The 27,726-nt window shown below is 38.3% G+C and overlaps 1 protein-coding gene across 2 annotated transcripts in view; it reads right to left on the bottom strand.

Annotated features, from left to right (window-relative positions):
• cnot7 (CCR4-NOT transcription complex, subunit 7) overlaps positions 1-27,726 on the bottom strand; it is a 36,722-nt gene continuing 8,996 nt past the window's right edge. Inside the window, exons 3-8 of one of the 2 annotated variants that reach the window (XM_080187054.1) lie at positions 22,779-22,972; positions 21,474-21,635; positions 10,645-10,789; positions 9,346-9,456; positions 3,388-3,433; positions 2,149-2,237 (exon numbers count right to left, since the gene is read on the bottom strand). In XM_080187054.1, the coding sequence (XP_080043180.1) occupies positions 3,419-3,433; positions 9,346-9,456; positions 10,645-10,789; positions 21,474-21,635; positions 22,779-22,972 (627 nt within the window). In that variant the 3' untranslated portion in view covers positions 2,149-2,237; positions 3,388-3,418. Of the gene's footprint in view, positions 2,238-3,387; positions 3,434-9,345; positions 9,457-10,644; positions 10,790-21,473; positions 21,636-22,778; positions 22,973-27,726 lie in introns of both variants that reach the window. The other variant, XM_080187045.1, reaches the window with a different exon arrangement.

Below are 27,726 nucleotides of genomic sequence, written 5' to 3'. Positions count from 1 at the left end.
TAAGTAAGAAACAAATTTGAAGCCTTTATTTACAAAAAGGTTTAAAAACAAATAATACCTTGTTTTTCACATAATTGTTTTATAAAAGATCCATTATGTTACAGCTCTGTAACATAATGAAATAACAGAACACATTAATTACATCGTAGTCACATTGGTCTGGGGATTTTGACCTTTTGCTAAGCTCGTTGAAATCTAATAAGGACTGAATTCTGCAACATGCATTTGATGGTTTGAGGCAAGTACCAGCTATTCATTAAAGGTCTTCCTGCTCAGCTGCGTAAATGCATGCAGAATACAATGCATAAGACTCAATAATATATTACATGGTGTTTACAATTCATATACATGTACTAAAGGGGTTGCATAGCAAGTCATGCTGCATCAAAACCAGCATCACTCAGTTGTTACACCTACTTAATGTTACTCATGGAATTGCAATACTGTAAAAAGACAAAGTCCGGCTTTTCAAAGATTTTTAAAATTTCACCTTTTTGATCTACAGAAGTAAAATGCTAAATAAAACAGTAGTACTAAAGTGTTGATTCTGAATTTCCATTAATTCTGGGTTGTATGTGGTAACAGCGACTTTGAAAGCCCCAACAGCATTACAATCCAATTTTTACAATGCATGTATGGCCTCGCACCGTGCTAGCAGAGGAATTGTCTACCTCTCCATAATCAAGGCATTGAATCCCTTTAGACAAAAACACAAAGCACTTAAAATTATTTTATCTGTTCTCAGCTAAGCCACAAAATATGGCATTCCAAAACAGAAAAACCCTGTTTGTTTTCCCTCTTGTGAATATGTTTTCCTGTCATTTGTTTTACAGGAACACAAAGGTGAGCAAAGAGAAGTTGAAGTTTGATTCTCCACTAGGTGGGCAGGAAGGGGAGTCAGAAATAAAAACACTGGCTAAAAAGTAATTGAATGACATTTCTGTACTACTATGTTTGAAAAAGGATTTGATCAAAGAAAACCCCATGTGAAGTTAAAAATTCCATGTAAATTGGACAGTGCTTTTCTTTTAAACTTTTTGGAAGAAGCCTAGCTTTGGTGTAACTGAGATGCTCCTGCAATGTTGTAATGACTGCCATTGAGAATGAAAATATACCTTTCATAATAAAGCCAAGTTTTTAAAAATCTCAGAACATTCTTCAGTTGAAAAAAGGCTCATTGTCATAAACAATATCATATCACATACATAATCTGGCACTTTGACATCAGTGCTGGGGTGTAACCAGTATAAATTGTAAGTTTTTTTTAAAACTGAAATTAAACTCATTCAAGTTTTATTTTATTACAACAATGCAGTTCATGTACAAAGAGGCATAGTATCTGCAGCACTAAGCACGTGGGATGCTGGTTTTGGTTCAGCTAGCTGCACTTCCGATATGTTAGAACCGTGTGTATGGGAGGCATTCCCAGAAGAGACTGATGTTAAAAGGAAAAAAAAACTGTAAGGCAACACCTACAGGTCTCCTTCTTTAACTGCAGCAAATACAAGAGCTTCAGTAATATTGTTTGCTACTACAAACCGGTAGCAGAGATGCTGTCACACTAAGCCAGCAGGCACGGAAAATCCATAAACAGTAACTCAATGGTGTGAAGTAGTTCAAGTTTCCGAGCTTTCTCATCTCACATGTGAGAACGTGAGACCAAGAAGCAGCAAAATTCCCATAAAATAGAGGAACCAGTCACTCTTTAAAGTGCAAATTCGATGGTCCACAATCCTGAATAGCTAAAATTCCTGTTTTATTTTTAAGTGCCACATGAGATAGGAATGGTAAATAACCAGTTGTTACTTATTGCATGCTTTTAGGAAGAAAAGGAGAAAAATAACTGCTCGAAAGTTCATCCAGGTGGTTATTCTTCCCACTTTCTCCAGCAACCTTTCAAAGAAAATCTGTATCAGAACTAACTGGGCAGTTCATACTAACATGGAGTTTCCCTATCAAGGTCAGAATGACCGAGATGTTGGCACAAGTCTAGTGAACAGAAAGAACAGGGAAAATAAGGAAACCTGAATGCCTGAGCAACTCAGACACAGATAAAAATTAGATCCAGTATATGTGGCCCAAAAAATTAATCTCCCCATTTCCGGTCAAGGCTGCTGTTTATTGGCTTCTTCTTCGTATGCATTTCCCGTACCATTCTGAACATATGATGAGCCTGAGCCAAGACCATACAAGTGGCCGCAATATTTGGCATCATCAATGTGATCCTCAAAGAACATCTGGAGGAAAACAAACAGAGAAAGACAAGTAAACAAATCAAAATTTAGAGAAATCATTACTACGTAAAAAGATTCTTCTAAACCAAATATGTTGGCTTCCTTCATATATTTTCAGCACTTTGACATTTACAGCACTACAGCAAAATTAACTGAGGATAAATGAGTTGACCAACTGTAACAGAGCCAAAACCTCACTAATTTTTATGAAATATATATTTGTCATGGCTAATTTATAAAATTTTAAAAACTGAACAAAGATTTTAAAATGACTGAAGCCATGCCTGGCTGTGACTTTCAAACCAAAGGAACTTAATGGCAGTCAGAGAAGCTGACACTTTGTTACCTCTGAAGAAGTACAAATGAATCGGTGAACTGCAGAACCTACTTCAAAGGGAATTATACAAAGGCCAGCTACATTTCCTAAGCCAGATCTGATAAACAAACACTACTAGTCTACTGGAACAAAAGAACTGATAACTCTTTCAAATTCTTAATGGTTGAACATTAACAATTTCAAGAATTCAAAAGAAGCGAGAGTCATGTTGCATGACCCCACTATCTGGGAGAACCAGTTATCCTGTCCTGCTGTACTGTTTCTCAGCTTGCCATTTCCCATCTAGCAAGCAGCAGCTCAGAACCAGAGTTCAGTTCAGGTTTAAATGCCTGCCCCCATCTATATTGCTTCCACTAGAACTTCTGCACCAGCGCCCAAAAGACCAATTGGTGTCTACATGCCTATCCCACTCTGGAAGGTATCTCTATTGGAAAATGAATTACCCAGTCTTCAGCCTGCAAATCCCTGTAAAAGAATAAGCCATTGGACTTCAATTCTGGATTCATGTGAATTCTATGACTTTTGGTCTATAAGCTCTTCTTTTTCTATCTATTCTATGTGACACTTCCTCCCATGTTTTAAGTCTGTGTAAATAAACAACCCTCGAGTTTACCCTATCTCGAACTGATTGAGAGATTATTAATAAAAATTGGATCACACCAAAATTGAGGGGTTGGGAAATAAAGGAGGATATCAAGATCAAAAATTCTGTTTATGGAAGAGTATTGAGAGGAAATATCAGGGCTGTTCAAATTAAACCCCCTCCTGTCCATAACACAACCATTTTCGGTTCTAATTGACCTGATCACAACTCACCAATCAGTGCTGTTCTGACTTTTTGATTGGCTTAGTAACTGCTTTCCTAAAAAGACAATTAAAATCCACTTTAAAAAATAAGTTACTCTCAAATCAATCACACAGAATGTATTTGTATGATTGATTCATGTTAGCTAGATAACTTGTAGAACATGCACAAAACTAAAATGTAATTCTAATGTTCATTTACACATATTCCCCTCTAAAACTAAGAATGACAATCATAAAACTCCATCAACAATAACAGGTTGCTTAAATCTTTTTTAGCATAGGTTAAGCAGTTTTTTTTGTACTTTCAGCTGTTGTCCTCCTATATACATACCATAATGCTAACTGAGCTAAGAATAAAGTATATTTTGTTTCAAAAGCAAAATCTTAGAATTGTTACAGCATGGAAGGTGGCCATTCAGCCCGTGTCTGTGCCAGCCTTCCAAATGACCAATTCAGCCAAGATCCACTCCCCCACCATCCCCCCAAAATCTGCAGACTCTTCAATTCTCTCATGATTGAACTTCCTCAGGCAGCACATTCCAGATTTTCATCACGGGCAATATGAGAAAGATTTTCTTCGTGTCTCTTTCACTTTTTTTTGCCAATTATCTTAGGTCTGTCGCTTTATGTTCTTGATTCTTCCATCTTTGGGAACAGATTTTTTTCCCCCTCATCTACTCTATCCAGACCTTTTGTGATTTTGAATACCTCTATCAAATCTCTTTTCTATCTACTCTCCAATGAAAACAATCCCAACTTCCCAATCTATCTACATAACTAAAGTTCCTCATTGTTGGAACCATTCTCATGAATCCTTCTTACACCCTCTAATGCTTTCATATCTTTACTGAAATGTGGCACCAAGGACTAGACGCAATAATCCAAATGGGGCTGAACTACTGTCTTATTCAAGTTTAACATAACCAAAATGCTCTTATACTCTATGCTCCTACTAATCAAGCCTAAAATACTGTAGGTTTTATTAATCACTCTTTCAGCTTTTCCTGACACCTTCAAATGACTTATGCACCTTGCTCCTAAACACCCTTTAGAATTATATCCTTTATTTATATGGGGCTGCTACATTCTTCCTACAAAAATGAACCAGTTCATATTTCTCAGCATTGATTTCACCTGCCATTTGTCCTCCCATTCCACCAACTTGCCGATGTCCTTTTGAAGTTCTAGACTAGGCTCCTCATGATGCTTTCAAGTTTTGTATCATTTGCAAATTTTGGAATTTTTCCATGCTTACTTAAGTCTAGGTTATTAATACATATTAGAAAGAGCAAGAGTTGAACACCAATGCCTGGAGAACTTCGAGTCAGAAGTTTACTGCATGGAAACAGGCCCTTGGGCCCAACTTGTCCATGCCACTCCTTTTTTTAACCCCTAGGCTAGTCCCAATTGTCCACATTTGGCTCATATCCCTCTATACTCATCTTACCCATGTAACTGTCTAAACACGTTTTAAAAGACAAATTTGTACCCGCCTCTATTACTACCTTTGGCTGCTTGTTCCAGGCACTCACCACTTTTTCACTTGTGTGAAAAAATTGCCCTTCTGGATCCTTCTGTGTATCTCCCCTCTCACCTTAAACCTATGCCCTCTAGTTTTAGACTCCTCTGCCTTTGAGAAAAGATATTGACTATCTACCTTATCTATGCCCCTCATTATTTTATAGAAGATCACTCCTCAGCCTCCTATGCTCCAGAGAAAAAAGTCCCAGTCAATTCAACCTCTTCTTATAACTCAAAACACCAAGTCCAGGTAGCAATGCAGTAAATCTTTTCTACACTCCTTCTAGTTTAACAATATCCTTTGTATAATAGGGTGATTAGAACTGTACACAATTCCACTACAGGCATTCCTCCATTTCAAAAATACATTTATTAACCACTACTGTTTCCTGTCACACAGCCATGTTGCTGCTCTCTCTTTTATTCCGTGAGCCATAACTTTGCTCACATGTCTACTGTGTGCCATTATATCAAATGCCTTTTGGAAGTCCACATCAAAAACATCAGTCTCATTAACTCTCTCCTTTATTCTCTTTAAAAAGCTCCAACAAGTTAAACACAATTTTCCCTTAACAATTCTATTCTGGATTTTCTTAAGTAACCTGCAGTTGTCCAGATGACCATTGATTTTGTCTCAACTCGTTTCCAGAAACTTCACCACCACCAAATTTAAAGTAATTAGCTGAGAGCGGTTCGGCTTAAGGCTAAACATAGGTTTAAAAATTTAATATGGCTAGTTTACATGTTCAAGGATCACAATGCACCATTATCCTATGTCTGATCCATGTGATGAAAACAGCACAGAAATTGTGTGTTGTCTACTCGGTTCCATGATTGCATCATGTAGCCCTGCATTGCTAAGTGGCTGCACATCTGACAGAATGCCCAGGTTTGTGAAGCTAACATGTTAAAGCCAGCCCGCACCTCTTAAAGGGATTGTACATTCTGGCAGCAGCAGCATGTATTGAACTGTTTCAGAAAGCATTTCTGACAAGAAATATCAATGAAGCAGCCAGAGAGAGACGGCCCCTGTGTACATCATTGCAGCACTGGTAGTTTGGTTTAGGGGATGGAAAGGAGAGGCATTGTGTTCTGTTCCAGATATATACTGAGAGGGGAATAGGATCCAGGTCTCTCTGGAGATGAACACAGAGTCTGGTCCAGAGGACCTAGTTGTATTACTGTAATAAAGTTCAATTAACTTATACAAGTGGATGCATCTTTACAAACATCACCCATTCATCACATGACCAACTTCACACACCACCCAGCTACTCCATCAGCAATTCCTAGCAACCCTAACTCTCTATCACATATTTTCATGCTCCAATGGTCCTCAAACACTTCTCACTGTTGCAAACCTTACTCCCACACCTCACAGATTATGTACATTTCCAGCTATTCAGCTGTGACAGGCAAATCACCCAAACAAACTCTAATCTTTTGCGGGAAATTGTGGCATCTAGTGGGAGGGAGCTGTAGACAGCCATGTCGGGAACAGGCAAAGCAGCTTTTCTTTAGCCCTTTGGAAAGGATGGTATTGCAAATGATGAGATGGAAATTACTGAGGCCATTTTAACCATCATTGCTGAAAACTTGAAGCATGATAATATATTCCAGTCTATGCACCATATGCCTATGTTAGATCCCACTTCAAGCAACTGTTGGGAGGGAGGTTTGGGGATTGGGAGAGGGAAGTGGCAAACAAAGCAGGAGTGCATTTTAAAGAACAAACTGAGCGTGCGCGGTTACATTGTGGTACATATGCAGCACCCACACTAAAATTAAATGGAACCAGTGTTGTTTGGCCATGTTAAAATGTGCTATTAGAACATGCTTCAAACTGGGGACACCTATTCAAAGTTGCAGATGGTGTAGCCATCCACCTCATACTTTTTTTTAAACCTAACCCCATCCTCCTCTTAATCTTATTTTGCCCTTCTACATTTGATTGAAGTACCCAAGAATGCTTCCTGGCCAGCCAACGCAATCTGATGCAGGGCATGAACAAGGGCAGATATCTGATGAAGAAGCAATATCATGTTATCTGAAACATGCAGCCATCAGTTTAAATACAGGCAATGTGTGTATTTCAGTCTGTGGTGTGGAGGTGCAATCAGCAGTAACTGGGCAGGATTATGCTGCTGTCAAACCAGGAGAGAGGACTGAACATGTCCCAAGGTGCTTATCAAAAGGTCAGATGGCATGATCTGTGCCCTCATGATGGCAGGGTCTTGCAGAACACAGCAGGCTGCCACAAATTTGGGGAAATAGTCTGGTGAGTATTTGGGGGCATCCACTCCACCCCTCCCAATTGGTTCAGGCAATGGAACCATCATTTGAGAATGACGCTGGTTTGGTTCACAACCTTAATAGTTGAACAAATTTGTACTTCGTTGCAAGTTTTCTTTTTTCTTTTTCTCAGCTTGCAGTGGGACAAATATTTTAAATAATTATTGCCTCAGGCTTACACAAACCAATACATGCTTTGGAGGCAAAAATCACCTCTGTACCTAGTTCCACTCTCATCACATTTCTGAAATTTGCATTTTACTTATACTGCATGTGTTTTAAATAAAGAAGTGTGACCACTCAAGTGAAATTTCAGAAAAGCTTTCACTACTCATACATCAGCACCTATTATACATGGATTCCACTCTATCTTTATGGGCTTGAAGACTGCTCGCATAAAAATAAACCAGTTTTCTACACTATCTGACTCAAACAATGGTGAGACATTTGTGGCCTTCTCCAAACAATTAGTATCAAATCATTATAACTTCACAGAATATGTCAAATTGTACAACTGCATTGAGCATTGATGCTATTTATTCCAAGGGGTTATGCATTTGGAAAGAATTAGGTTTACAGACGCAAAGAGTTTTGACAGCACGACAAGCATCAATTGAAGCACTAAAATTTTAATTTCAAACCTTTGCAGTATAAAGAACACATCATTACAATTCAAGTACTTACTATTTTAGTGAAAATAGAAATAAAATATACAATGTACATTTAACACATTATTAATTTTCCATCAATTCTGGATTGCAATTCTCAAATTAGAGAACCACGCACATCTAAAATCATTCAGTTGAGCAATTGAACTGCAGCAGATAAATAGTCCACATAAAATATTGAAGGAAATTCATTTTTTTGGTTTTGCATATACAAGTCTAAATAGCCTACAGGATACTAAGTGGAGACATATATTAATTTATGGATCAATCTGCCATCTAGCAAAATAAATGCTAACTTGGGTTGAGGTATTCAAACATGAAAAAGAATACGCCATGTGATCCTTCTCAATTAGGGTGAATAATGCATGTTGACCTTGCCAGTGATGTTTATGTTGCACAAAAGAATAAGGAAAAAATTTTTAAAAAATGGATCTACGGGCTTTACTCTAATGCAAGAATGATCAGCAAATGGTCCATGATTCAGAGTGAAGGCCTGAACAACAAAATTAACTGAATTACTTTTATTTAAACTCTAGTTTATTTTTAGATTAATGTTACAAGGAATTAAGTGAAAAATAAGAATTGTATTTTACTATTGCACAGCATGAATTCCTAGAGTCTTATAAAATGTGATTCCCTTGCATCACTGGTAGCGTTCTAATCCAAGTTAGAAATTCATGGGTTCAAAATGCAATCCACAATTTGAGCAAATAATCTAGGCTGAGAATTTAGTGCAGTACTGTGGTACTTCTGTGCTGTCAAAGGTATCATCTTTCAGGCAAGACGTTAAACTGAGGTCCAGTCCTTATGTCCAGCTGGATGCAAAATATCCCACATCAGTTTCTTGAAGAGGAGCAGGAATCTCTGAAATTGTCCTGGCCAATATTAATCCCTAAATAATCGCCATCAGAAAGATTAACTAACTGGTCATTCATCTCGCTGTTGTTTATGGGACCTTGCTAGGTGCAAAATTGGCCATCATATTTGTATACAAAACAATGACCACTTCAAAAGAATTGAACTGTAACATTGAGGACATTAAAGACACTCCTGATTAATTTTCTTTCTAGTTTCTTTTCTCTCATTCAATAATATTTAATTAACTATGTGAGTATGTTTAATTTATTATATTCATATTATTAGCATCTAAAATGCACTCTAAGGGGGTGATGGAGATAGACTCAATCAAAACATTCAAAAGATAACTGGATGATTGAAAATGTTTTAAAAATTCAGTGCTATGGGGGAAGGGGACAGGACTAAGTGGGTGCTTTTACCAGACATTGCCCTGAATACAATGGGCTAAATGGCCTCCTTCTCTGCTGTAACCATTCCATGATTTTATGACCAGATGCTAAATTCTGCAATTTTGGTGACAAAATATTAGCAATACTAACAACTCTCAAATGGTGTGTTGAGTCCTGAAAAAAAAGTATAAAGCCTCAAGCAAATTTAACTTTTAAAGGTTTTAAGTTAATATGCATACCTCTCGCATTTTGAAAAAGGCCATTCCTGTTAATAGTGAGTCTGAGCCTGCTTGATGCTGTGGCCCAATTCGCTCCAATTCCAATTGTTCAGCTACTTCCTGCAACCCACCCTGCAGAAACAAATCTCAATTAGATATATTTTATTTATAGAACATATACAGTATTTAAAGAGGGACGGGAAAATAAATGAATAATTTGTTGTCAACATTCTAGATAAACAGACACCCAGTAGTATAAAATTCTTTAAATGGTGCCATAGCAGACTGAGCATATTTAAGCCATTAAGATGGCATTATGAATTTTTAAAAATGATATCCTCTGGACCAGAGTGAAAGTGTACAAAGTGGGGGGAATCTTTGGGGGCGAAAAGCGTACCAAAAGTGGTTTGCAATATTCAAATTAATACTCCTATTGTTCTAAAAGAGTTTAAGCATATTAGCTACATATTACTTGAGATCAATTTTATGATAAAATGACGTGTGCTGAAAGTGCAGTCAACCCACCATAACATTTCAGAAAAACATTGCCCCTCAAACATATCCTTCTCAAACAGAATACCTCAAATAATTTATCAAGTGATAATTCCATTATTGATTGCCCACATTCACTCATTAGCCAGGTCAGTTTTCCATATTAAAGATTACAAAAGTGCATATTGTTACTTATATGTACACTTGTATTCCACATACTGAATCTCTCAGGACACTCTTGATTGTTCCCACAATCAGGTTTTAATTTAAAACAAAATGCTGAAAATAAACAGCAGATCTGTCAGTATCTAAAAATATGAATTGTCTGCAGATCTCTCACATCTGATGACTATTTATTTTCTATATTTAGGAACTTTTAGGTTTTATTTCTGGTTTCCAAAATGTATATTTTTAAAATTTTACCTTTGTTGTAATTTTGTCAAGTGCTCACATTGGCTCAATTTAAGTTTTTGGTACTACAAGCTCACCTGGCTGAAACAACAGTGAGAAAACAAGTGCAAACATACTTTGTTTTAACTCAAGGTTAAAATCTTCATTATTGTACGTGATTCAATTTACTCATACAAAATTATGAGAACCCACTATTTTAGCAGCAAGGGTATGTGTGGTGCTGGATATATTAATGAATATGGTAAGCTTAGTTAAGTACATTTTTCTAAGTCAATTTCTCATTGGCCATACCTATGAAAAAATTCAGTTTTCCACAAAACAACCTTTCATAAATACGCAATCTAATACTTGTGCAGTATTAAAAATCTTTAAATAAACAATTCTTATGATTCAGCTTTAGATAAGTTACAGCAATACCTTGAGATTCTTGCAGCTTTTCATGAGGTATTTCACATCATAAATTACAGGGAAGAACAACCGTAGGATTTCAAAGAAGTCTGGTTCTTCTTCAGGCAAGTTGGAATTTGTGAGTATTTTGATCAAGTAGCCAAAGTCATATCCACTGTAATGAAACAACCATACATTCATGACCAATATTTTATCTTCAATGTTAACCAGTCAACAATGCATTAATAATGCTGCAAATCACAGATATCAAATACCATTATACAGGTTTATAGCTGCAATTTTCTATACAGCAAGTTACTGTCTCTGCAATACAGATGACCCTTCACCACTTAATGTCGGCTTCAGAGCATCATTAATATGTTTGCCTCCCAAACACGGACATTTGTAAAACGATCAAGGAATGGGAGTGAAAGAACCAAAAAAAAATCAAATAGCCACAGTGCAGAAGGAGGCCATTTAGCCCATCGAGTCTGCACCAACTCTCCAAAAGAACATACCCAGCACCACCATGCCTCCCTATTGATATGGGCATTAAAAGCAAGGTCAGTATGTTTTACCCATCTGAATTGCCATTGAGAACATGGTGTAGGTGTATTCAGTGTTAGGTAGGGAGTTTCAGGATTTTAACCAGAGGCTGAAGGATTGGTGCAGATTTCCAAGTCAGGATGCTGAGACACTTTATGGGCAACCTGCAGGACACAGTATTTCCACATGCCTCATTCTTCTAGCTGGATTGGAGGTGCCATTGAGGAACCGGAATGAGTTGCTGCATTACTCACACAAGATGTGTACCATCTTGTAGATGGTACACACTGCTATTGAGTGTCAATTGTGAAGGAAATGAATGTCTAAGGCAATGGATGGGGTGCCAATCAAGTAGTATTGAATGGAGTCAAGCTTTCCAAATGTTGTTGGAGCTGCACTCATCCAGGGAAGTGGAGGACATTCCATCATACTCCTGACTTGAGCCTTGTAGATGATGGACACACTTTGGGGAGTCAGGAGGCAAGTTACTCACTACAGGATTCCTGGCCACTGACCTGCTCTTGTAGCCACAGTATTGATCTGGCTAGTCCAGTTTAATTTCTGGTCAATGGTAACACCAGGATGTTGATAATTGGGGATTCAGCAATGGTAATGCCCTGCAGCAATGGTCAGATTCTCTCTTGTTGCAAATGGTCATTGCCTGACACTTGTGTGATGCAAATGTTACTTGCCACTTCTCAGCCCAAGCCTGGATGTTGTCCAGGTCTTGCTACATTTGGACATGGACATGGAGGCACAGGTGGTGCTGAACATCAGTGAATATCCTCACTTCTGACCTTGTGATGAAAGAAAGGTCATTGATGGAGCAGCTGAAGATTGTTGGGTCGAGGACACAATCCTAATGAACTCTTGCAATGATGTCCAGGAACTGAAATAATTAACTTCCAATCATCAAACCCATCTTCCTTTGTGCTAAGTATGACTGCAACCAGCAGAGGCCTTCCCCATTTCCCACTGATTCCAGTTTTGGGCTCCTTGATGCAATACTCAGTCAATCGCTGCTTTGACGTCAAGGGCAGTCACTTTGCCTCTGGAATTCAGCTCTTTGGCCCATGTTTGAACCAAAGCTGTAGTGGAGCTGAGTGATCCTGACAGCACCTAAACTAACCTGGTTCCCCAGAGCATTACTCTGGATCTCTGGATTACTAGCCCAGCAACAATACCATTGTAGTACCACCTCCCCATGAGGTAACATAATTGCATTAATGCTATCTAAAACCAAGTAAAATCTCCATCCCTAATATTTCACACTTCTACAATCCACAATAATTATTATATATATGCAGTCAAGGCAATTGCAGATCTATGAGCATTATCAGTCTATAGAATATTATAGTGCTTCCACTGCCCTCGGGGCAAAGCATTACCACTGTGCAACCATCACATAACAATGGTGTGTTCTTAACTACGCAACACGACAAGTGGTCATGGCCTGAACAATAGATGTGGTGATTTCAAGGACTAAATTCTGAGAAGAGATAAGATTAGATTCGTATTCCTTGGGACATAGATGGCTAAAGGATGATTTGATTGAAGTTGGTAGGATATTGAAGAGAATTGATAGGATAGATAAACTTTTTTCAGTTAGGAGAAGAGTCTATAATAACCTTAAAATCAGAGACAGGATGCTTCAGAGAGACTAAAACATTTCTTCACTCCAAGGGTGACAGAAGAGTAGAATTATTCCCCATATAAGAAACTGGGGGAATCTAAAAATGGCAGTGCATTGTTTCTGGTGAAAAAACTGGCATGTTCCTCTCCAGCTTCTACCACACTGACAAAGAAAAATCAAGGTGTGCTTTACATTGACATGCAGGGGGACAGGGCCTCTATAAGCCAAAAAAACATAGCTGCACTGAGATTCCTGCCCAGCCACCCCCACCCCTCTCCCCCCAACCCAACAGCCATCACCAGCATCCCTAGCTCCTCTGCCCACTCCTAGCCACCACCACAGACAAATGAGCTTCTCACCAACTGCATCCCCACTCCCTCTTTGCCTGAAGCTCCCACTGGGGTCTACCTCTTGGCAGAGGTTGGCACTGCCAGTTTGGCACAAGCATGGTGCCAACCTGTGGCAAGGGGCAATTTCCCTCTTTTCTAGGGGCTACACTTAACTTTACGCCCGTGAGATCCCCACGATTGAGTTCACCTAGATGTGAGTGAATCTTTGTAAACCACCAACATGTCAATTATGGCAAGGAAATCAATATTTGGGGTGGGTTGGTAGCTAATTATAGTAAAATTTATTCAAACGCACGTAAATCACATTCTTGATGGCATGCGGCAGGGAATGAGGAAATCCGAGACTGCAATCTTGTCAGCGAGATGTGCTCTTTCTGGATCGAGTCCCTGCTGGCATCTGCACAGACAGCAAGCATGGGCTTAAGATCACCCCATTAACTCAGTTAATAATTCTAAATTTGAGATTTATTAATTTTTGCCATACAAGGGTTTGAAAGGATATGAAGGCAAGGTGAGTGAAAGGACTTAAGATGCAGATCAGCCACAACCTCATTAAATAGATGAGCAAGATCCGGAAGCTGAGTGGCCTACATCTGTTCTTATCTTCCTATATACTTCCAAAGGAAATGATATGACCAAAATCTTTTGGCCTGCAGTGAAAACTTGTATGACCCATCCAAAGAAGTAATCTCAGAAAAAAGGACGTCACAATCTAATTCACAGACCTCCAGAAGATCTGACACATGATAGACTTTTATTTTCAGCTGATCTGCAGGTCTTTTGAGAAGGTTTGGATTACAAAACTGAGCAATCCAGATCTGACTAACTTGAATAATACTCTATACTTCTACAAGCTGGGCCTTCACTACAAGTGACATTCAAAGTTATCCATAAAGTCCTCCACTATGGGAAGGGAATTACCCCTTCTGGTTTGGAATTAATAAAACCTGACCAGATGAAAATTGCAGTGTTCTCTATTGTTAAAGTCTTGTCCAGTAAATAGGATAATTGTCATTTTTTGTTTTTCAGAATCCGTAGTGAATATGGTGTGGTTTGTAAGTTTTGTCTTCAAATATTTGTCAAGTTCTGACAGAGGTTTTTGTAGTGCAGCAAAAAGTGATGCAACTCCATGGCCTTACACTTCCTCCAACTGTTCAAGATATCTGAACTTCTCCAATACTGGCCTCTTGTGCATCATCAATTTCAACTGCTTATTGATTGATAGCCATACCTTAAGCAGTCTACGCCCAAGGCTCTGGAACTCAATCCTTAAACCCCTTTCCCCTCCCTACCCTAATTTAAGAGGCTCATAATCTGGCTCTTTCATCAAGCCATTTGTTATCTATCCCAATATCTCCTTTTGCAGTTCATTGCAAAAATTTTGATTGAACTTTTAAAGCACTTTTTGCTGTCTTAAAGTTATGCTAAATGCAAGCCATAGTTGTTGTTGTATTAATTGATTTTCTTAGCCTCTTTCCATGATCCCCAGTATAGAACACTTGTCAATTAGTCAGATTATGACAGCAATACCTAACAAAGGCACAAAAATATTCCAAGTAGCTGTCTTGCAAATAGAATTGTGAGAAACTGCATATATATTGACCCTAGAAATTAGCTGGAATCAAGAAATAATCATACATTCACTGGAGTTTAGAAGAATGAGAGGTGATATGGTTGAAAAAGGCAGAATTCTGGAGGCATTTGACAGGGTAAAAACAAAAGCCTATTTCCCTTCAGCTGGGGAATCTGGAACATGGGAGAGCCCAATCATCTAGGTCTGAGATGAGGAAAAAATTCTTAACTGAAAGGATTATTCTTTGGAATTCTCCACCCTAGAAATGGATGCTCCATTGCTGAATGTATTTAAGATTGAAACTTTCAGAATGTTTGTCTCTTAAGGAACCAAGAGATATGGGAAGCAGGCAAAAAGTAGAGTCAAAATCAGCCATGATCAAGCTTAAAGACTTGAGCAGGCTTGAAGGATCATATGGTCAGCTCTGACTCCAATTTACTAGGATTTATGTTCTTTCCCATTGAAATAGTGATCATACTTAAACACCTTTCTTTGTGTTTCAGCATGTTGCTCATTCATTTCCAATGCAATCCCTGTTATATTTGTGAAGTTCAGTGGTTAGAACTTGAAAATGGGATATTTGGGCATACTATTTTTGGACATCACATTGATATGTATGAGTGAATGAGTTTTAGCCTATTGAGAACACCAAACTCAGAAGCCTGAAAAACAGATTAAATATGTCAATTCAACTATTACAATTAACTAAATTAATATTTGCTTGTTGAGACAAAATAGTCCCTGACAATAGATAGTATATAAAGCTAATTTTTCTATTTCGCTTTAAAATAAATTGGATATGCATTGTTTTACAAGAACAGGAGCTCAATATCTGATAATGCACAGTGTTTGATATGGCTAAAGTGTAGCAATGTCCCTTTAAGGCCATAAGATCAATTAGTCAGGTCAGAACTTAACTGCTTAATTAAATTCTGCAAGTGAGGTCAAAGTTCAATTCTGATTCAGCCTGCGAGTCAAGGGATACGGGGACAGAGCTGGAGTACGACATTAAATAGAAGCTCAGCCATTATCATATTTAACGACGGAGCAGGCTCGAAGGTCAAATAGTCTACTCCAGCTCCTATTTTCTATGATTCTAACCCATTACCCTGTCCATCAAAAATAAAAAAAAGTTACTTAATATCATACAAAGAGGTACCCCTCTGTTCATTTCTTTCTCTGAACATTTCAAACAAATTTGTGAAAACTGGAAGAAATTTGCAGATGACTCTATGAAAAGAGTTAATCAGAATAAGAGCAGAAGTCTGCTAATGGTTTGGAGTGATTTTAAACTGTTTTGTTAATTTTTATCCGTTGCTTGTTAATCAGGGAGTACGATTTTTAAACTGTAATATCTTAAAATAATTGATATTATGACGTTGCAATTATACAACAATTCTAACATAAGTGATCTTTTGATCTGGGACTGACACTTCCAGCACTGGCGTGTTTTTAATATGAAGTAATCACCTTAATGGGCTAAGTTCATTGGGAACGTGCCAATCTGTGTTGACCTCAGATTTGAAAGAACTGTAGTACTGATCAGTAGCTGCAAGAACACTAGTTTATCCTGCAAAAGAAAACATCTGCATAAAACATTATCTTTTTAATTAAAATCTCTGTAGGATATGATGACCAGCTTAGTGATTAGGAGGTACAGAATCAAAGCCAGACTTATAGTTAACAGCAATTAAATATAACAGGAAAGGAATGTGGGAAAAATAAGGGGATATACTGAGCTCACTGTAAAATGAGCAAGTTAGGGTAGCTTGTTGACTGAATTATCAATAAGGTTTATGTTCTTAAAAATTTTTCTCATGTGACGATACTGTGGGCAGGATTTTATGACGTTGCTGGTCCTGAAAGCATAAATCCTGTCTGAGGTCAACGGATCTTCCCATTATCCACCCCTCGCTCACTTGATTCCCATAGCAGGAGGGGCAATAAAATTACAGCCTGTGTCTTTAAGAAATGTATGTATATCATGTTTCTTGTAAGGGGCACCTGCGCAAGGATATTTTGGCCCTGGAGGGAGTGCAGAGGAGGTTTACTAGGCTGATACCGGAGTTGAGGGGGTTGAGCTATGAGGAGAGGCTGAATAAACTGGGCTTGTACTCGTTAGAGTTTAGAAGAATGAGGGGAGATCTCATTGAGACGTATAAGATGATGAATGGGATGGATAGGATAGAGGTGGAAAGACTCTTCCCGCTCAAAAAAGACAGTAGGACTAGGGGGCACAGCCTCAAGATAAAGGGGGGGCGGTTCAGAACGGAGTTGAGGAGGAACTTCTTCACTCAAAGGGTGGTGAATCTCTGGAATTCTCTGCCCGTTGAAGTGGTGGAGGCTGCCTCGCTAAATATTTTTAAGAAGCGGGTTGATGGGTTTTTGATAAGAGAGGGGATTAAGGGTTATGGGGAGAGAGCGGGAAAGTGGAACTGAGCCACGACAGATCAGCCATGATCTTATTGAATGGCGGGGCAGGCTCGAAGGGCCAGATGGCCTACTCCTGCTCCTATTTCTTATGTTCTTATGTTCTTATGTATGTTTAAAAGTCAGTGATTTTACAAGGTGCCAGTTTGCCTCCGAAAAGATGCAGCTCCATCCAGGATAATAATTGATTCAGGAATCCAGGATAACAATTGATTTTAGTTAATGGGGTGTTGATTTAATCTGCATTTGTGTTTACTTGGGTTTTCCCTTGGAGTTTTAGAGTAGGATTTTCATTAGGTTGATTGACAGAAACAGATGGGGGGGGAACTCAGTTTGCAGGACAGGCTGTGTTTTAAAACAGTTATTGCCAGTTTCTCAAAGAAGGAAAAGGTATCTTTCTGTCTCTCTCTCTCTCTGGAAGTTGCTATTTGTGGCTGTCAGAAGATCATGTCTCGGTCTCTCTCTCTCTCCAGGGATGTTCAAAAAGCTCTAGGACAGTTAACAAGTACAACCACATGAACCTGGCTGTTTGCTAATTGATTCTGAAGAGGAGTTTAAGTCTATAAGAGGAATATTGCTTGAATTGGAACTAATAGAAATCGGTTAGCAATTAAGAATTGTATTTTGTCATGCTTAAGAATTGTTCAACTGTTAAATATTAAGCTAATTAATTTGTTATAGTTAAACTATGTTGTTAAATAAAGTTTGTTTTGATAAAAGCTTCCTAGTTTGTCAGTGGAATCACACCTAAAGTGAAACATCATATCCTCACATTAATCAAAAATAGCAAGTAGTTGAGGTCTAATCTAACTTCATAACATACCTTGGGGTTCCTAACACCCTATACTGAATTATTTTAACATGGTACAATTATATCATAGTATGCTGTGAAGACAGCTGATGGTAACATAGCAAGGTTGAGAAAAACCTTTTTACAAGCGGTGATTTGTACCAAGAATATGGATATTAAAGGTCTAAATACTAAGCTCAGAACTCTTAACAAGATTGAGACTCTTTAACCATCAAATATAGTCACAGATACTATGAGATTTTTGTTTAAACAACAAGTATTTTATACGGTGTAAAGTGGACTTCAACATTTCAAGACTTCATTGATTCTGAAGAATTGATGGAATATCCAATCATAAATAAATACATTATCTAATATTTCAATCAGCTACATAGAATTGTGTGGTGTAAATTACCTATTATATGTAACTAAAGTGAGAGCAGGAAGACATTCCTGAAGAGGAAGTGCACAAACGATACCATTTAAGAAAGTGAACTAGTCATTTAATGGTAAATGCTCCCAATCTTGAATCTGAAATTGAAAGGGATTTTCCAATTCTCATTAATTTATTTTTTGTGATGGATTTTTATCTAAATGGCTTAATGGTATATTTAGTAAAGAACTGTTACACACTCTGGCCTTAAATTGAGTTTCAATTTGGCCACAAAATATATGTGCATTAAACTGTCTCACATTTCTTATAAAACAACATAGCATTTGATGCACCAACAGCATAAGTTGACATATTTTTTAAAGTCATGCACAATTCTTACTCCCCATCTACTGATTTTGAGCATCATTTCAAAAGGAGACCATTTAGTTCACTGCATTAGCTCTTTGAAAGAATTAACCCTGCTCTTTTTCTGTAACCTTGCAAAAGTATTTTTTTCCAAGTATACATCCAATTTAGATTTGGAAGTTACCACTTAATCTTTTAATTTTAAGAATTAAATCCACTTTTTAAAATTGTGCATTCCATATCATTACAATTTGCCACAACTGTTAAATTTATCATCATCTCCTTTTGGCAATTATTTAAAATTTGTATGCTCTGGTCACCAATCTTCCTGTCAGTGGAAAAACTATTACCTACCCACCTAAGCTGAAACACTGACCTACAGAGAGCAATTCCAGCTTCCCTCCGCTCAAGTCCTTCAACCTTGGTATCATTTTGTAACTCTCCTTTGCACCCTCTCCAAAGATCTGACATCCTTTCTAAATTATGATGGGCAGCTCAGTGGTAAGTGCTGCTGCTTCACAGCACCAGGGGCTCAGGTTTGATTCCCAGTTGGGTTACTGTCTGAATGGAATCTGTATGTTCTCCTCGTGTCTGCGTGGGTTCCTCTGGGTGCTCAGCTTTCCTCCCACAGTCTGAAAGATGTGCTGGTTAGGTGCAATGGCCATGTTAAATTCTCCCTCAGTGTACCTGAACAGGCAGCAGAGTGTGGTGACTAGGGGATTTTCACAGTAACTTACTTGCAGTGTTAATGTAAGCATACTTGTGACAATAAATAAACTTTACTTAAGACCTAAACACAGTACTCCAGCTGAGGCTTAACCAGTGACTTATAACATTTAACAACTTTATTACTTTTGTGCTCTGTGCCTTGATTTAAGTTTAGTATCCCCCAAACTTCTTTTTGTAAATAACCATACTAATTTGTCGTGCCATCTTTAAAGATTTGTAAATGTGAATGCCCAGGTTCTCTCATCCCTGTATCCACATTTCATAAATGGCCAATTATTTTAATGTGATCTCTAATATACACACCAGCAGAAAAGAGATAGACACTACCATTTCATCAAAAAGAAAAAAGGACATTAAAAGAAGTTCAAGATGAGAAAGTCCATTTGGTTCCTTGAAGTTCATCTCTCCTATACTCTAAATCTTATAAATTAAGAACAGGAGTAGGCCCTTGGCCCTTGTTCCACCATTCAATAAAGTAATGGCTGATCTGATTGTAACCACAGCTCTACATTTAACCCACTTCCAAAAACCTTTCACCTTCTTACTTATCAATAATCTATTTTGCTCTGCCACCATCTCATCACAACCCCAACCTGATGAGGTAGAAAAGGCCATCCAACAGCTAAAGAGTAACAAGGCATCGGGAGCAGATGAAAGCTCTGCCTAAACATGACAGAGAAGCACTATTGGCCCGAATACTTGACCTAATTTGCCTTACCTGGAAGGAGGAGAACATGGCTGGAGATCTCAGTGATGCAGAAATCATGACTATCTTCAAGAAAGGTGACAAGTCCGATAGCAGTAACCACAGAAGAATTTCCCTACTATTAACCATAGGAAAAGTCATCACCAGAGTCTTCCTGAATTGCCTTCTCCCTGGGGCTGAAAAGCTCCTTCCAGAGAAGGAGATGCTGCCGATAACAGACATGATCTTCACCGAATGCAGAAACAGCAATTCTTGTACAAGGCTTTCTCTGAACTCGAAAGGTCTTTGACACTGGCAACCACGAGGGATTATGGAGTTCCATTTCAGCAGCCCCCAAAAGTTAGCCACTATCAGTGACATGCAAGCGTGATCCTGACCAACAGATCCACCAGACTCAATTCACATTTGGACTGGTGTCAAGCAAGGCTGTCTCACTGCACTGATGTTCTTTTGATCTTCCTTGCTGTCTTACCCAATTTCAACCTCAGCAAGCTCCCAGCTGGAGTAGAGCTAAACTACAGAACGTTCGATCTTGGCCATCTGCAGGCCAGATCCATGCTACTGAACAACAATATGCAGATGATGGCTTGTGTCTGTGCACAGAGGCCGAGCCCCAACCCATTGTCAACACTTTCACTGAGGTGTACAAGAGCACGGGTTTCACATTAAACATCTTTCTGCCCCACTCTGTAAAAGTGCTTCTTATCCAGGTGCTTTCCCCTGCCCTATCCCTGTTACCCCACACATTAACATGGTTAATTCATCTAACCTACAACCTTAGGATACTAAGGAACAATTTTACCATGGCCAACTATCACTGTACCTTTCTGATGAGCTCCCATTATTTATTTCTTTATATACCATCCTCCAGTGCAAGTTACAATTAGGAGGCCTGTTCATCACTCCCACAAGTGACTTCTTGCTCTTATAATTTCTCATCTCTACCCAAGCTGCTTCTACATCTGTTTTTCTGTCAAGTCTCTCTACTGTGCGAATATCATCATTAACAGAGCCACACCTCCACCGTTTCCTAACTTCCTAAATGTCATGTATCCTTTGATATCCAAGTCCCAATCTAGGTCATTCTACAGCCATGTCTCTGTAATAGCTATGATCAGACTTTTTCTGTAATAGCTATCAGATTGTCCTTGTTTGTTTCTATTTCCACTGTCAGTTCATCTGTTCCATTTTGAATGATGTATGCATTCAGATACAATTGTTTTGTCCTATTATTTACCAGCCTTATCTGAGTATTTGTTCTTTGATTTGTACTCTGCCTCTTCCTGTCATTTTGAAGATAAATTGCATTTTAACGCTTATAAGTAGAAATTTTGTTAGTGAAGCACGTTTACCATTTACTTACCTGTGGAATGAAAGCCACTTGACCCCTTCACATAATACAACGCCAGATGTCATAAGAACTTCTGCAAAATACATTGTATCAATCCCTTCCTCCTCATGTTTTTTAAACTGAATACCAGACGTTGTAAGGAGTTCTATCGAGTCTTGAGCATACATGTCCTCTCTAAAATCAACAGAAACATTTAAAACAGAAAAATAAACATAAGCAAATGTACTCCTTACAACATAATCCTATAAAATCTTAATCCATTCAAATGCATGAAGATTGGGTTTTGAATTGCATTTTTATGGTTAAATTGCAATGTTTTTAACATGTTTAAATTACAATACTTTTTTTTGCTCAATCACAATTTCATCTATTCATTTATTTTCTACCAATTGATGGGAGTTTCATAAATTGGTGTGAAGCATATTAACTATGCCCAAATGATCATAGACACAATATTCTGATGTACATATCTTTTCACTCCTGCCTTCTAGAACACTTTAATCAATAATCGAGCAAATTCCAGTAAAGCTTTTAGAAACAAATAAATGGCAAGTCTGCAGATCTCAGAAAGACTTTATAAATTTAATGTTCTTTTAAGTAGCAATTATGCATTTGTACATCATACACCAAAATAATTCTCTTAATATTTCTTAATTATCATGGCACTAAGTAAAATTACAGCTGCAATAACTTTAATATCTACTGGCAAATCCAATAAAGTTAATATGTTTTAAACAGTTACCTACGAAGCAAGTACAAAGAAAAGTATGCTTGCAAGGTTTCTTCAACATTGTTAATAAATCCAGGTCAACTAGGTCAGACAGCATCACCAGCACTTCCAGGATGGCCAGGGCTAGCCTCTTGGCTTTGCTTTTGTCTCAAACGTTAGTCTGTAGCAGTTACTGCTTGCCCCCTCCTTGTCATGACTTACGACTCTCACACTATTCTAATGGTTTTGTCCCAACTTAAGTCTTGATTCCTGAGTTTTCTAGTCACTGCCTGTTCTTGACTTGAGGAAAGGTTACGCTGAACTTCAAATCAGTCATGACACAGTCTTAATAAGCATTTGGTGCTTACTACCCCATTTCTCAAATGAAGCCTATGATTGTCCAGAAATCTGAACACAGTTGTGAATTTACATCCATACTCAGAATTTTTTTAAACTTGAAAATCTTGCTTGAAAAATTTCTGCTTTACACCAGGACTTTATGATTATCAGAAAATAATAAACAGACACCATCTAGATTGCTTTTAACAGTTGGGCAAACTGGTCTAAGCTGTAAATAACAGAAATAAGAGATTCTTAAGTACACTTACGTCAGATTAAATTTGAAATTGAATTGCCACGTGGAGGTACCTGGAGGGTACTCGCCCTGTTCATTTACAAACGTCAGCCCCAGCTGTATGATCTTCAGTAAATCTACATTACAACGCAATAGTTGATATTGGTAGTCTGCATTACTTCTGAATTCTCCAATTGGTCGTGCTACGACACCTGGAAATTCTGTGTCCTAATAAATTTTTGAAAAATATGATCAGATATTTTTTAAAATCCCTTTTATTTTAATAAACACAAATGATTGCAGTTGGAGCTCTCTAAACAATATACATTTCATGTTTCCAGAAGCAAATGACCACATTTATGAAGTGCTCTAGCTCTTGAAGTATGTTGTAGCAGAAGTTAACATGAGTAACAAATCACTGCATTGTGTGTTCAAGCTATTTTTACAATGAAAATCATGACAATTCTCTCCAGCAACCTATATGGAGATTCATCTGTTGTTCCAAATGCTCATCAGTGTTTTTATATAAATGAAGGAAACTACAAGCCAGCATTAGCTAGTCTCAAAGATGATCACAAAACACTGGATTTGTAATATTTTATTAAATCAGAAATCTGTGATAAAGTCTTACACTTTTGGCAGGTTATTTAAGGTGCCAGAGTTCAGGGGGTTTTTACCTTTCATAAAAAAGCAACCTTAGTGAATAAATTAAATTGGTCTAAACAAATCCCAACAGCTTTTATGCGAGGCTTTGCATCAGTTGGGAGTTAGTTATACAACAGTCCTCCTGCAAAGTCCACAACTATTTGCTAGCATGCAATGATTTTTTTCCTGAAGTGCCAAACGAACTCCTGAACAATTATGACATAAAGTTTCCTTTTTTTTAAACATTTTGTGATTTTAGAATGACATTGAAGCCATAAGGTTTCACTTTTGTGTTATGATAGATAAGATGATCACATCTGGCACATATTGGGTGGAATCTTACTGAAAAATGACAAAGTGTCAGTGTTTGACTGAAAGCTGGCATGTTTTTCTCCAGAAAAACAGGCAGGTTTTCTCTCCAGATCTTAAGGCACTTTGTCAAGAGGGGGAGGATGGTGTTTCATGTTAAGGTATGGGGCCTAAAAATTGGAGATCATGATCTCGCTGGCGAGATTTGCAATTTCCAGGTTTCGTTGGATTTTGAGCCTCCACCACCATTCTTGTGGTTGGAGAACATGGGCTAAAGATCGCTCCCACAGTATGTGATTTGGTTCCTGATGCAGATACTTAGTGCTATGATGGCATGTTTATTTGGATTTCAGCACTTCCCCAACCTGATGAGCATAAACGTTCAAACAACCTTTTCTCAACAGAATGATAGAATTCATACAGTGCAAAAGAGGCCATTTGGCCCATCATGTCTGCACCAGCTCTCTGACAGGATACCTAACCCAGGCCCTCCTCCCACTTATCCCTGTAAGACCACACAGTTACCATGGTTAACCCAACTAACTTGCACATCTTAGGACTGTGGGAACACCCAACGGAAACTCACGCAGACATGGGGAGAATGTGCAAACTCCACACAGTTAATCACCCAAGGCCAGAAGAAGCCAATGTTTTTCCAATATAGCTTTTAAAAATTAACAACATGAAGGTATCCTACATTTGTAATGTTTCATACTCCTTCATAGACAAGGAGTGTTTTTTTAAAAGAGGTCAAGGGTTTGGGAGCTGTCATCAAAGGAACCTGGGCAAGTTGCTGCAGTGTACCTTGCAGATGGTATACACTGTTACCACTGTGCACTGCTGTGCAGAATATGAATATTAAGGTGTGGATGGGGAGCCAATGAAACAGGTGGCTTCATCTTCAATCGTGTTGAGCTTCGAAGTGTTGTTGGAGCTGCACTTATCCAGGCAAACGTATAAAATTCCATAACACTCCTGGGAACAAGCATTGGAAAGTCAGGAAGTCAGTTATTGCAGAATTCACACCCTCTGACTTGTTTTGTGGCAGCAGCCAAAATGGTGATTCCTGTTATGTTTCTGGTCAATAGCAAACTTCATGATGTGCAAGGCATCTGGCAAAGGCAATGCTATTAAAAGGCATGAGGATACGGCTAGATTCTCTTCTTAGCGATGGTCATTTTCTGGTATTTGTGCGGCATGAATTAACGTATCAGTTAGCAGCCCTAAGTGGAATGTTCTCCAGCTCCTGTTGTGTGCAGGTAAGGACTGTTTCGGCATCAAATGAATTGTTAATGGAAGTTACCTGTGAAATAATCAGTGAACGTCTCCACTGCTGCCCTCATGTTGGAGATGATCATTGATAATGCAGCTGAAGATGGTTGGGCTTAGGACATTATCCTGAGGAACTCTTGCAGAGATTTGACCTCCACAGAGACACAACCATTTTTCTTTTGTTGGATATGACTCCCCCCCCACCCCCCATACTTCTGATTTCTATTTTAAATTTTATTTTCCAACAAAAACCTATTTAATAACAAAGCAAGCCACTCAATTCTTTACATCAGGAAACAAAATTCTCAAACAAAACAAGAATCACAGTCTGCAACTGTGTTCAATATAATTCTTCTCTGACATCTCTTATGAAAAACAAAATATGTCTTTCCATCGATCCTAAACATAAATACATTGAATTCAAAGCCAATTACAATCAATTCTTGAATAACATTTCTTACAGATATCAAATATGAAAATGGTAATAAAAAAACCAAGTGTTAACTCTTAGGTGCTACAAGTAAAAGCAAAATCTTTGTTTCCATGGCAATCAGAATTTACACAATACTTCAGGAAAACATTTGAAATTCTTAAAAGATTGATTATAGTTAAGGTCAAGATATGGCAATAGAGAATAAAATGATCTCTGTGATTACTAAAAGGGTCATGACTCATGTAGTTGTTTCAATCCAATTTGTGCAATCTGATTTGGAAAATATCAGCTGACAAATGCTCAACAAGGATCATGCAATAACAGTTTTCACAGGGTCCTTCTTCATATATCTGAGCTTTAGAAAATGTTTAATTGCTTCCCCACCTGAAGATTGAGCCTCATAGCAGTTATGATGAAGGGCCTACATCTGAAACATTAATCTGCCTATTCCCACAACAGATCTCAACATACCTATTTGACATTTTCACCATTGTGTTTTTGTTTCAGATTTCCAGCACTGCTAATTTATTGCTTTTCATTTTCACAAAACCAGTTTATATTTTTTTGAGAGTTAGCTCCTGATGTCCGATATGGCAATGATAAGGATTACAATTGTTTCAGCATTTTTCAGTAGAAAAGAGGCATTAAAGCAGCAAGCTCAAAAATGAAAAGTTTTCAATAATATGAGATAAACACAACCACGCTCCACAGCAATCCTGGCATGCATCTTTGTAAATAGATTATTTTCATCAGCCTCTGCGGCTCTCTCTCACCATCCCCTTACTCACCAAGCCAAACCATAACCTCCAAATTAGCCCCCATCCCCTCCCTTACCCTTTCCAAGCTCGTCTTATCAATGATACCTAGAGCTGGCTTCATCGATCCAATTACAACTAAATAGCTTTCCTTTCGGGCCCCAATGTTTAAACAGTTCCCACTTCTAAGACAACATCGCCCTTTACAAAACTATCAGAAAACTTGGTCAAAAACACACATTGGACTTTGACCTTGCAAATGAAGATCTCATCTCCAAACATTTTACATAAGAACATAAGAAATAAGAAATAGGAGCAGGAGTAGGCCATCTAGCCCTTCGAGCCTGCCCCGCCATTCAATAAGATCATGGCTGATCTGTCGTGGCTCAGTTCCACATTCCCGCCCTTTCCCCATAACCCTTAATCCCCTCGCTTATCAAAAACCCACCAACCCGCGTCTTAAAAATATTTAGCGTGGCAGCCTCCACCACCTCAACGGGCAGAGAATTCCAGAGATTCACCACCCTTTGAGTGAAGAAGTTCCTCCTCAACTCCGTTCTAAACCGCTCCCCCCCTTTATCTTGAGGCTGTGCCCCCTAGTCCTACTGTCCTTTCTGAGCGGGAAGAGTCTCTCCACCTCTATCCTATCCATCCCATTCATCATCTTATATTACTTCTCCAAAATTTTGTAGTCTTTTGGAGAAGTGTCTATCTCCTTGGTTAATTCTCTACAATCAGGTTTCTAAGCCTTCCACACCAGTAAAATAGCCCTAAGCACAGTAACAAATAACATTCTCTGTTACTGTAATCACTGCGCATTACTTTATTTTGAATCTGCAGCCTTTTACAAGGTGGCAGGAAGAATGAGGCGAGGTAACTAAATGGTAGAATTTTAATTTGGTTGTAGGAACAGAGAACTAAATTACTGAAAGTGATAGAAGTTGAGAAGGCAGGTTTAAAGAAAAGGGATCCTTGATAGAGCAGTAGAGTACAAAAACAAGAAAGTTATATCAAACATTTATCAAACGCTAGTCAGGCTTTATTGAGTTCAATCCTGGGCACTACACTTCAGAAAGAACATGAAGGTTTTAGAGAGGGTGCAGAAAAGACTACTGAACATAGTCTAGGGATGACAGAGTTCAATTATGTGGATGTATCAGGGGAGCTAGGGTTACTCACCTCACAGAAGGTGGAGAGGAGAATTAATCGAGGCATTCAATCACCAGTGAGACAGTAGATGAGGAAAAACAGTTTCCCTTAGTGGGAGGGTTGAAAACAACACATCATTCAAGATGACTAGCAAAAGAACCAACAGCAACATGAAGAAAATCTTTTTATGCAGTGAATGGTAAGGATATGGAATGCACTGCCTAACACTGTGGTGGAGACAGAGTCAACCACGACTTTCAGCAGGAAATTGGATAATGTTCTGGGGGCCTGAGTTCTAATCCAGCCATGGCAGATAATGGAATTTGAATTCAATAAAAATATCTGGACTTAAAAATCTACTAATGACCATGAAACCATTGTCACTTGTTGGAAAATACCATCTGGTTCACTAAAGTCTT

The sequence above is a fragment of the Carcharhinus amblyrhynchos genome, chromosome 1 (genome assembly GCF_965287045.1).
Source record: "Carcharhinus amblyrhynchos chromosome 1, sCarAmb.v2.hapA, whole genome shotgun sequence".
Taxonomy (NCBI): domain Eukaryota; kingdom Metazoa; phylum Chordata; class Chondrichthyes; order Carcharhiniformes; family Carcharhinidae; genus Carcharhinus; species Carcharhinus amblyrhynchos.
Note: the sequence above shows the minus strand (reverse complement) of the source record. Positions and strands in the feature narration are given on the sequence as shown.